This window comes from Gekko japonicus, unplaced genomic scaffold, assembly GCF_001447785.1.
Source record: "Gekko japonicus isolate JY-2015 unplaced genomic scaffold, Gekko_japonicus_V1.1 scaffold588, whole genome shotgun sequence".
NCBI classification, from domain to species: Eukaryota; Metazoa; Chordata; class Lepidosauria; order Squamata; family Gekkonidae; genus Gekko; species Gekko japonicus.
This window is the reverse complement of record NW_015167071.1, coordinates 184,623-196,643: the sequence shown is the minus strand read 5'-3', so window position 1 is coordinate 196,643 and position 12,021 is coordinate 184,623. Positions and strand designations below refer to the sequence as shown.

The following is a 12,021-nucleotide window of genomic DNA, read 5'->3' as shown; positions in this document are numbered from 1 at the left end:
GGTTTCCTTCACAGAGCATGGCTCCTTCATAGAGACCTGCTGCTGGTTGCTGCGTGCTTGTGGTGTCAGGGAGGTTGGTTGACTTCCTGCAGGGATGTAGGGGTGAGAGGCATTGGGTATTTTCTGGGTCCATCATCTGGCTTGGCACACTGCTTCAGGGTAAGGCTTCCCTCATCTGGGCACATGTCTGCAGTCCAAGAGGTTGGCACCCCCTTCGGGTTACCACACAGTCCAGTATCCTGGCACACTTATTGTACAGTCCAGCTTACAGTTTTAGTCCATAGCCTTATAGATGCTGCGTAAGGCTCTTGCAGGGCAACAGCATACCCCAGCAAAATCATATCTTGATGCATGGGTTACGGTAACATGCAGTAATGTCGTTGTCTCCTTGGAGAAGAAATGTGCATCATGCTAGCCTCTTTAAGCTTGTTCTGTGGATGACTTCTTAAAACTACCCTTAGGCAAATGGCTAAGAGGTATTTCTGAGGATTCTTGAAAAAGCTTTTGCCACCCACAGAAAGGTCATCGAAGAGTGTGTGCTGTAGGATGACTCACTTCCACTAGAACCTCTTTGTTTTGTTGACATCCAGTGGAGCCTGCTTTGGCCACTCTAAGCTTCACTTGAAGATTGAAAAGGTAGTTGTCACCAGACGTTTGTGTTCTCCTGTGGCGGGATCTGGTAGGATGGTTTCCCAAGCTGTGATAAGACTTTTTCTCTCTAGAAACTCTTCCCAGATGCTGTGGTGAGATTGCGCCCGGAAAATCCGTGGGACTCCCGTGCCTCTCCCACGGCAACTTGGCCGTGTGATCGGGGCCACAGTTATGCAAATGGATTGACTTGCAAAGGAACTGAAGGATTTGGTGTTAGGAATCTCCAGGTGACTCCTGGAGATTTCCCAGAATGCCTGCAAGGAGGGCTCCCAGGCTGCACCTGGATGGCCCAGGGTCCACTTGGGTTACCTGGGCAGACCAGGTCAAAGGGGGTGGAGAGTGTGATGCAGGGCCGTAGCTAACCCCTTACTTGTGGGGGGGCCCTGGGGAAAGAAAGGGGGCCGAAGTGCGTGTGTGTGCGCGCGCGCACCACACACACATCACTCGGTACTCCTAGCAATGAAGCGGCCCTGAGCACCGGCGCGAGGAGGCGGCGAGAGCCCGGCAGGCCGGCCCAGGAGGCCGCGGAGCTGGCTGCCCACGGCCGCAAGCCAGCGTCTAGCGCAGCCAGGGGGGTCCCTGGCCCGCGAGGGCTGCGGCTGAAGAGGGATTCTCTCCTCCCCACCTCCCGGAGAGACGGGGTCCCACCTCTGCTGCCGCCGAGACAATGGGAGCGAGACTGGGGAGGCAGGCCAGCGAGCGAGCGTGGCAGATGCAGCTCCGACTGGGCTCCTTCTTTCCCCTTCCCTTCCGCGAGGTGGCAGTGATGGGCGGGGGGGAGGGGGAGCTGAGGGCTGGGCGTGAGCGGATCCCCCCCACACACACACATCCCATCCGCTTGGCAGCCCCACCCCCACCCCTCCCGATCCTCTGCTCCCCGGAGGGCTTGGCTCTCGTTTTGCGGGCCCCCTCCCTCCCGATCCTCTGCTCCCTGGGGGGCTTGGCTGGTGCTCAGGATGGACGCCCCCTCCTCCCGCGCCCGGGCCACTTGGCGGCGCCTGCCTGCAGCCCAGCGCGCGCGCGGCTCCTTTAAAGCTGGGACCAGGCAAGCGAGCGGGCACCTTCAGACTCTCCCCTCGCCGCGCTCCGGCCGCTCTTCTGCCACCTTCTGCGCCTCAGCGCGGCTGACTGGGGGGGCGAAGAGAGGTGGGCTGGCGCGTCGCTGCTGATCCCGACTGCGCCAGCCAAGCCCCCGGGGAGCAGAGGATCGGGAGGGAGGGGGCCCGTAAAACTAGCAGGGGGGGCGGGCCCCGTGGGCCCCATGCAGGCTACGGGACTGGTGTGATGTCAAAATGGGTGGAGCCAGAGGCTTAATGAAAGTGCTTGCTCCCAGGAGGGAGGGTCTCTCTTTTACTCTTGGTACTGAACTTTGGGAGAGGACAGACAGCTGAGCTTTTCTTTGTCAATCTGGTTGCTGATCTGGTGCTGTGCTAAAAGTGTGCTTGTAACCTTTTTCTCTTTTAAATAAACATTTTACTTTTTGAAGCTGGTAGTGTTCTCTGGACCACATAGTCCCCCAACTGCCTTAAACCATGCTACTGTAAGAGGGGAGTCCCAGGAAGGGGGAAGGCAAGCAGTCAAAGCGCCCATTGCCAATCCTCCAGGGGATCCCCAAAGAAGGAATTTGGACCCTGTGTTAAGCAGGAGCTGGGTAGCAGGAGACCAGAGGCAGAGCCTCAGTTTGAGAAGGGCTGTCAGGAGTCTATTCCTCCTGGCAGGAAGACCCCAAAAGGACAGTGGTGGCAGTGGTACCCTAGTGGGAAGAAGTGGAATAGCACCCTCCAGGAATTGGTATAAGCCAAGAAGGGGCCTGTTCCAACACACGATCTGTTTCCACACAATCCATTATAAGCGCTTTCATATGGAGGGTAGAATGTGGTCTGAAGTTACTGTGAACTGGAACTGTCAAAAGTTAAGGAGGTGTCTGTATAGCTATGCCTGAGGTAAATGGATGGCAATAACTTGTGGACTTCAATCTCTTCCCTAGTTTTGTGACTGCTGCAAGCATCCACTGCCCATGGAATGCCCTGTGGTCTATGCAGACCGAGCAGGCTATGATCACCAGTGGCATCCTGCCTGCTTTGTGTGTTCCAAGTGCTCTGAACCACTCGTTGATCTAATCTACTTCTGGAACAATGGAGCCATTTGGTGCGGGCGCCATTACTGTGAGAACATCAGGCCACGCTGCACAGCCTGTGATGAGGTATGATACCCAGGGTTGCTTGTTGATTATATGATTTTGATGTTCCAAGTCCCTTCCCTAAGAAGCAGCTGCTAAAGAGAGGTGAACGTTTATACAAAATCTTTCTTCCTTCTCTTCCCCTCAGCATAGTTTATGGGTGACCTGTGTGGAATGGAGTTTAAAAAGGTGAAGGTTTCCCTTGCTTGAAAGCTAGTCAAATCCAACTCTAGGGGGTGGTGCTCATCTCCATTTCCAAGCCAAAGAGCCAGCGCTGCCCAAAGACATTTCCATGGTCATGTGGCTGGCATGACTAAATGCTGAGGCACATGGAAGGCTGTTACTTTCCCACTGAAGCGGTACCTATTTATCTACTTGCAATTTCTTACTTTCAAACTGCTAGGCTGGCAGGAGCTGGGTAACTGCTCCTCCATCACATGGCACTAGGGTCTTGAACTGCCGAACTACAGACCTTCCGATCTGCAGCTCACTGTCTTAACCCCTAAGACACCGCGGCCCTTGGAATGGGGTTTAGGATAGCGAAATGGTCTTTTTTTGCATCAGACCAGGGATTCAGTTCAATATTTCAGGATTCCTCCTCTTCTTTTAACTGAACTGACTGGAATTATTAGATTATTAATTATTAGAGTGAGTTGTGCACCCATCTTTGTTTGAATGATCAGAAGGTGTTGATTTACAGAGAACCTCAAACATTTTCCTCCCTTGTTTGTTTGGAGGGAGGGGAGATTTATTGCTGCCTGTTGTGTACTCCTTTCTTCTGGCAGCGGATGATCTCATGCTCCTTTTTCTTGAAAAAATGAAGTATGCTTTGTAAAAACAAAAAAAAGGAAAAGCTGGTGTGAGCAGTTTTATGTGGGTATGATGGTGAAATTATGGCTGTCAAGGGCTAAGGAACTTCTCTGACCTCCATATTCAGAAACTAGGAACATTTATCCCTGCAGGTTTTTAATGACGAAACTTGATACAGTTCAGTTCCCACATAGTGCAGTGCTCCAAAGGGTAGAATGTAAACATGTGAGATGAGCTAGAGTAAATGAAACTTATTACATAATGAACCATGGCTGTTTGAAGATGGGAGCACACAAAGGTGTATACTGGGTGTGGATAATTCGGGTGCATACAGGATTGATGGCAGAGAGAATCTCCCTGATACAGAGGTCATCTGAATTGTTGAAATATGAGAAATCTAATCACTGTATCTGGGAATGGCTAAATGCAGAAGCAAGTCTTGTTTCTGTTTCATGACTGAGATTGCGTGGGCATCGTGTTTCTGCAGAGGAGATGAGGAAGCTGAATCAGAACTGATAGAGGCAAGAATGGTTCCTCATGGGGCTTGGACCATTCAAGGAGCATACCGGGAGATCCATGTTTAGTTAGTTGCATCCATGCATAAATAACATTCAATTGACATGTGGTATTGGAGGAGAGTTTAACAGGTACTGTGGACTTCCAAAGACAAATAAGTGGGTTCTGGATCAAATCAAGCCTGAATTCTCCCTTGAAGCTAAAATGATTAAATTAAGGCTTATCGTACTTTGGTCACATCATGAAAAGACAAGACTCAATGGAAAAGTCAATCATGCTAGGAAAAGTTTAAGGCAGCAGGAAAAGAGGAAGACCCAACATGAGATGGAGTGATTTAATAAAGGTCTTCATGATAGAATGTTTTGGAGGTCATTAATTAATAGGACTGCCATAAGCTGGAAGCAACTGGATGTCACACAGCACACACAAAGATAGCCAAAATATTACAGTAAATTTGAAATGAAGTTGCATTTCAGTAACCATCAGCATTTTAAGAATATGCTTGAGTTTCATATTGCTTTAAGCTATGTGGGAGGTGCCCTGTAAAAATCTAAATATAAACCTTTTATGTGGCTTTGTATTAACTAGGCCAAAATGTTCCCTTTGTGTATGTTTACACATTCCCTTTCTATGCAATGCTAAATACTAGTGATGTGTTCATTCTTTGTTAACTATTCCCTTTTTGTTTGTACAATGGACTTGGCCTATTTAAGAAATGACAGATGAAGTTGTTTACTTCCACAGATCATATTTTCTGAGGACTACCAGCAAGCTGAAAGCTTCACCTGGCATAAGAAGCACTTTGCCTGCTTGGAGTGTGAGACATTGCTTTCTGGCAAACCCTTCATCCTGGATGGTGCCAACCTGCTGTGTACAACTTGCAGTAAAAGCAAACAACTTTAAACAGCATGTGTATTTTCAAAACCCAAAGTCTGTTTTCTGACTCAGAGAAGATATGATTTAATGGGCCAGAAAATGGTAGGGAGTTGGGTCATAAGGGAAGGAAGTCACTTCATGTTGGGTTCAGACTTCTTGGGCTATTCACCAGCACAAACTTATAGGAAACTGGATGGAGAATGATCACATGGTGGGAAACATGCTGTGTGTGAAATCTAGAAAATGGATTGTTCTAGCCCTTTCTAGAGACATTGAGCAGAACCTAGGAGCCACTGTGCTCAATTACAGGGGCAGCATCTTTATTTGTTTTGGGTTTTTTTTGTTTTTAAAAGCTTTTTAAAAAGCTAAACTAGGCTGTCTAAAGTTATTCAGATTCCTTAATTCGCCTGTCAGATCTTGCCCCTTATTAAAGTGCTATTAAACCCTCAAATACTTACAGCAGCCAAACTTGTGACTTGAACGGACTGATAGCTTAGGGATCATCTGGGTGAACAAAACATTCATAACCCTGGAGTTCGACCGAGGGTTTTCCTTGTTTGTTACAATAAGCCGCTTCTCATCTTTTGTTAGTGCATGATGACTATTTGAGTACTGGTAGATTGCTGTAGTAAACTCTTAACATCTTAAAACACTGCAAGAGTAGCTTATGCAGGCTAATTGGAAACAACGTGGACTGCGCCTAGCATATGAAAATGGTAGCTATGGCTACAGTCAAAGGAAAACGAGTTAGCCTTTTCCTTCTTAGTTTTAATTGGCTTTCCTGGAATAGATTTTGTCATTTCTTTTGCAATGTTTTTGATCTGCATATCCTGCATAATAAGTCACCTTTCTTATATCTACTCATGGTATCTAGAAAATCTTTTCTGATTGGTCCTTGGCCTAGTGACCAATTTGGTTCATATTTCAAGAATTCCTACACATGCAACTGACCATCATAACTGTGTTGGGAAATTAATTATATTGGATCTCGAGAAGCATACAGTTTCTCTACTTGCTGTGATCTGGTCCTTTCAGAGACTAAGCTCTGGTATGACCTTCCTCGTTTACCTGATGAATTTACTAATGCTTCCCCAGGGTATTTTTAAATATCTGAACCAGAGTAGTGTTTTCATTATGTATACCTGGAACTACAAGAACCTGTTCTACTTATTTACAGTACTCCACACAAAGCAGATGTGGGCTTCTTGTCCACTTAAACACTGAGATTTTAGGAAAACAGCTTGTCAACAAAGTACTTTGACATTAAAATAGTTGTATTCATAGCACTCCAACAACTAAGGATTGGCTTGTCTGATAAGAACATATTGAAATTTTTAAAGGTCCACCCTGTTTCCTGATCTTTCCCATGGTATTAGTAGTAGGATTTATGTTGGTATTGCATTTTGAGTTTGCTGGTTTAAGCTTGTTTATAATGGATAATCTCTAGACAGTCTTTGTGAGTTACAGAAACTATACTGTGTTACTAACCCTTTAAATGGTGTTTGATTCTGCCACCTAGCAACAGTAACCTATGACTATACGCATCTTTAATAATACAACAGGAACTGAAATTACTTGACAGGGAGAACTGGAAAACAATGTTGATTTAGAAATATAGAATGTTTACCACAATTGATTAAACATCCACTCAACAAACTTACTTCACTTAAAGAATGTACAGAAAAAAGCTTGTTTATGTTATATACAAGATGCATTTTAAAAACCTCAAAAGATTTTTTTTTCATATACTTGGCTGTAATGTCTCAAGATTTTCTTTTCTGGATGCAGAATGCTCAAATGCAAGTACCCAGCAAAGGGGAATATCTAGTAGTTCAGCTGCATTGTATTATGACCAAACACATTAGTACAGACCTTTAAAAAAAAAAACACACACACACACAAACAACCCTTTTTGACAATGTATAACAGATTACCAGCATATTCAATTGGTTTTATATGAGTAAAATGCATTGCAAACTGGTAGGACTATTTGGAGCCATTTTCTCAGTTCAGTGTATTAGTTATCCTGAGGAACATGTTTCCTAACTCTGGACAGAATCAATATAATTTGATGTTCTGTTGATATTATTAATTTGGTTTTTGAATTATATTGAGTGTTTCCAGCCTTATCTCCCTGTCTAAAAGGCCAAGTTTTCAAACTACTATTCTTCCAAATGACACAAGACCCAAAACCTTCTTCCAGCACAGTTACAGTCCTCAGTTCAGATCTCTTAAATTGTGTCAATGCACATGGAGCTCCTATCTAGCACAAAGCTTTCATGCATTTTACCACTAGACAACTTTGAAAATCTAGCAGACCCGTCAACTATATTCAAAGGCGGAAGCCCTTGCACAGATGAGAGTTCCACATACCCATTAGCATTGCTGCTCATTTAGGGAATCTCTAGGTTGAAAATAAAAGTAAAAATCCAGGGTGGCTACTATTCAAGTTACTCATTATCAATGATGAGAGGATTGTAGTACATGGGCTCATATTCAGCAGAGCCAGCAAAGGTAGATCAGGGGCATAATGCAATCTTACCCGCACATCTGTACAAGCCCTATTGAATTGGACCCCTGTGACCTTTTTTCATGCTCATACACTTCAGTGATCCTTATACTAGAGAAAATCTTGTAGGATTGTACCCCAAGGCTGCATACTGAAATGTATTTATGAATAATTGGTTCCACTGAACACATTTACAAGCCTATAACTTGGTCAGTCAATAGTATATATGGAAATTGTCTTCTCAGGAGACATTTGCACTCAAACAGCCCTTCTTAGCAGGTGATCACTGTTATAATAGAACATTTTATGTGTAATTTAACACAGCCCTTGCATCATGTAAAGACGATCAGTATAAAATCAGTACAGCACACTTATTTTTTAAAAAACGTACAAACCCATTAACTTGGTATCAAAAGGGTCCTAATACAAGTGTGCTATGAATTTTATCCTAGTAATCCCCCCCCCTAAACTAGCAAATTAGGTTTGGATCCTATGAATGAATTCTATACTCCATAGATAGTCTCTGCCATGGAATGTGCTACCTCTGCTGCTAAAACTTTCATCTGCGCAAGATCGGTGATTTTCAGTACATGAGCAGATACATACATGAAGTTGCCTTATACTGAAGCAGACCATTGATCCATCAAGATCAGTATTGTCTGCTCAGACTGGCAGCAGTTCTTCACACTCTTAGACAGAGGTCTTTCATATCATCTTCTACTTGGTCCTTTTTAAACTGGAGATGCCAGGGATTGAACCTGGGACCTTTTGTGTGCAAAGCAAAGGATCTTCCACTGAGCCAGAGCCCTTTCCTCTTACATAGAACTCATTCATAGCTTCTAAGTTGAAGAGTTGGTCTGCACATTACAGAGAAGGAGGTGGTAGAATTCTAACCTGTTTCCCTTCAGAGGAGTGGCATGTTTGATTGCTCCTCCATTCAAATCTATGGATCGTCTCCTACTAACAGATGGTGGCTTTGTGCTATCTTGAGACTTTCAAGAATCTGATGTTCCATTACTGGAGTCCCACAGACAAAATGCCATGGAGTATAGATTACTCCTGTGAAGAGGGAGGCAAGGAATGGGACAATGTTGCTCTTCCACCAGTAGTGTTTCTCTTAATGCAAGAAGCTCTAGCTACAGAAGATGTGCAGGTGGCAAAGATCCTTGACTACGAGCATAAGACTCCTACTCAGTGAGCCCTTGCCTGTATGTTGAAGGGATAGAATCCAGAATTCTACTGCCTATCAGCATAATGGGCCATTCAGTTCTTTCCTTTGGATATGTTACAGTATAGTGTATGAACGTTTTGTTTCCTTATTAAACAGAGGGACTGTTTTCCACTTCTATTTTCACTACGACTAGCCTGGATTTTTACCACCTCAGCCTTCCAACTGGAAATAGACAGGGAGGCCGTAGCCTAGGCATGAGAAGTTCCTGAGGGGACAGCAAGGAAGTCAGCATTGGAAAATGGAGTGAGCAGTAGAGCAGTCTCAAAGTTTTTAATATCTTGACTCTAAATGTTTCCACAAGGGGTAACAAGGTTGTAGTACTGGATAAAGATGGTTATGTTTTCTGACTGTGCGTCTAAACAGAAAAGCAGTGAGCAAAGTTCATGGAATGGGACTTTCCTACATGCCCCTCCTATTAAGTCCCACTGAAATTCTGCTCCGCCTCGGGGAGAGGGTACACATACAGCATGGGAACAAACTGGGAAGGGGAGGAGTTAGCAAAAATGCCCTCTCCCCCGCTGATGGAAGTGCCATTCCACTGACAGAAAAAGCTCAATATCTGGTATTTGCTTCATAGTAAGTACTGAATTTTGGAAGGTAAAGCCAGTAACTGGCAAGTTGCTGGGAAGTCAGGGCATGGTCAAGTGCTTCGATCTGATCAGCATTCTAAGCCTGCTGTAGTTTGTGCTTAATTGGTTTGTTGCACATTGGTGAGATTGAAGACTGCAATAAATGTCTGTATCACTATTAAATTGTCAGCAGTAAACCTGACAAGACTAACTTTGTGAACTGCTTTGCAAGAAAACTATTCTTTATTCTAGCAAAGGATAGACATTACTGGCACTAACCATTCTTGTAAGACTGTCATAAAGTTTAATAGGATCCCTTTCTTTTCCTTGGCCCCCTCAAGCCCCTCATATAAAGATCCAGCCACACTTATTGCACTCATTTGGTCATTTCTTTCTTTCTCTCCCACATTCTGTCATCTTACTTAAATAGAGCAACAGGAACTAACAAACCAGGATACCAGGGAGGAACAGAAAAGCAGTATGATGGTAAAGAAGCATGTCTGGCATACTACTGTCCTCAACAGCCAGCATTTCACACTATATGTGCAGTCAGACACATCCTAGGCCTCTTCGTTTCTGTACTGAGATGGATTATGGGGGCACAGATCCAGCCAACGTCTCAGGTTTCAGAAGTAAGAAATCCCCTAATCTGTGATATGCTGTGATATCATCATAGTGGTTTAGGCTGAATTGTAAATAATATGGCTGCAGTACTACACAGTTAGACTGTGCAAATCCCATTGCTTTCACAGCCTGCAAATGAAATAGGAGCTCATGATGGTACACTAGTATCACATGGCTGTTACCACAGTACTGAAAGAGGGTGATGTTTTATGCAAATATCTGATCGTTGTGGGAGTTTTTATTTCCAAATGGCACATCACTGAGCAATGATCCCTCTAAGCTGTGGAGTCCTGTGAGCAAAAATTCTACTTTGTGAGCTCCTGGCATTAAAGTGGTATGCGAGCGATTTGGCTACTCCATCAATTAGTTTGCTCTGGAGCCATCCTTCCTGAGCGAAGACAAAAATGTGTGAGCCGGAGGCTAAAAAACTGTGAGCTAGCTCACATCAACTCAACTTAGAGGGAACACTGTCACTGAGTCCTGTATCACTGGGACGTTATGGTGCTCTGGAAATTCTTCCCCGTGGAACTTTTATGACTGATTTGATAGGGCACAGTTGAAAGACCCGCTCCCGTCTGAAGCCCCTTTTCATTTCAGTGGGGGGACTACAGGTGCAGTAGCACTTGGGAGAGTCTGCCCCTCAAGTCAACATGTATAGTATGTGAATAATAATTATGTATGTTTAAGCTGTGTAACTTACAAATATCTAACACTTTTTCCCCCTAAGAGTTAACTGACAAGACATGGACATGTTTCTAACTGCTTAAATAAAAAAATTAAGTATTCAATAAATAAAATATTCAAAATGAAAGCTTTCGGGAGAGGGTTTCTTTTTCATCCACTGAAAACCTGCTGCACAGGGATAAGAAGCACTGATTACTTTTGTTGGATGCCAGGCACATTTTATTTGACACTTGGTTTGTATGGTTTATTTCCACTTTCATATATGGAAGTCTTAGCAGATTTGCATCCTGTAAACTGAGGAAAATGTGGTTGGGTTTTGTTCGCTACTAAATAAATGCTTACACTGTAAAATTATCAAAGAAAACATCACCAGCTACTCCATAGCCCTGAACACACAACACTTCTTCACATTGATTGAATACATCAAGAAGGAGAGTAGGCCAAAAAAAAAAAAAGGAGAGTAGGCAGGAGTAAGCTGAAACCACCTCTGTGTGATCACTGGCCCATGAGCACAGTATGTACACACATAAGTACATATGCTCCCAGCTTGTGACTAGCAACAGTCAAAAAGCAGCAGCCTGATGATGGGGAGGGAACATACCAGTGGATACTTCCTCCATGCATACGCACTGTGCAAACAACCCAGCAATTACAGGGAGGCAGGGCCAGGGTATATGTGCCCACCCACCCTACCTGCACATTCAGTCAAATGAAGCTCACATTTACCAGTCTCCAGTCCTACCAGCTGCTGCTTGTGCCTTTTACTTCTGGGAAAGTGAGGCCAATGAGGCAACAGTGAGCAACAGAGTTCTAGTTATGCTTTCAAACCAGAGTTTGCAGCTGAAGTGTGAACCCTTTCATTTACCTCAAAGGAAGGTTACCCTGAATGTAAAATAACATCCCACCCAAAAAAAAAATAATACACAGGAAGTTCTGTATTAGTTACGTTAAGATGACCCACCACACACACTTGTTTTCTAGATAGTACATCTGGGGGGGAAAGAACTACTATGGCCCTGGTCACATGGGCCGGATAACGTGGGGGGGGAGGCGTGGCTATTTGCGCTGTCGCAGTTTGATACACAATTATGCATTCAGACGCAACGGCAGCTTCCTCCTTTGGCACCTGCGGCAAACAGGACAACGGGGGAGAAAGCTGCACGCCGGCGTGATCACACTGGGGGAATTTGCATGCAGCCTGTGGCAAACCATTTCCCAGTAGGTCGTCCTAGGTACTTTTTTAATGCGCATCTTTGGCGGGATGCCACGGGTTTGCCACGGGAGCGCTATGCCTCCCAGATGGTCCGATGTGATCGCGCCGGAAAACTCCGCGGGAGAATCGTGCCTTTAGCGCAACAAATGCTCCGTGTGA

General features: G+C 44.7%; 1 protein-coding gene across 1 annotated transcript in view; it reads left to right on the top strand.

Annotated features, from left to right (window-relative positions):
- Positions 1 to 8,207, top strand: part of LMCD1 (LIM and cysteine-rich domains 1) — an 82,668-nt gene extending 74,461 nt beyond the window's left edge. The window contains exons 5-6 of the mRNA XM_015412697.1: positions 2,639 to 2,854; positions 4,901 to 8,207. Coding sequence (XP_015268183.1) covers positions 2,639 to 2,854; positions 4,901 to 5,059 — 375 coding nt within the window. The 3' untranslated portion in view covers positions 5,060 to 8,207. The remainder of the gene's footprint in view (positions 1 to 2,638; positions 2,855 to 4,900) is intronic.
- The last annotated feature ends 3,814 nt before the right edge of the window (positions 8,208 to 12,021 follow it).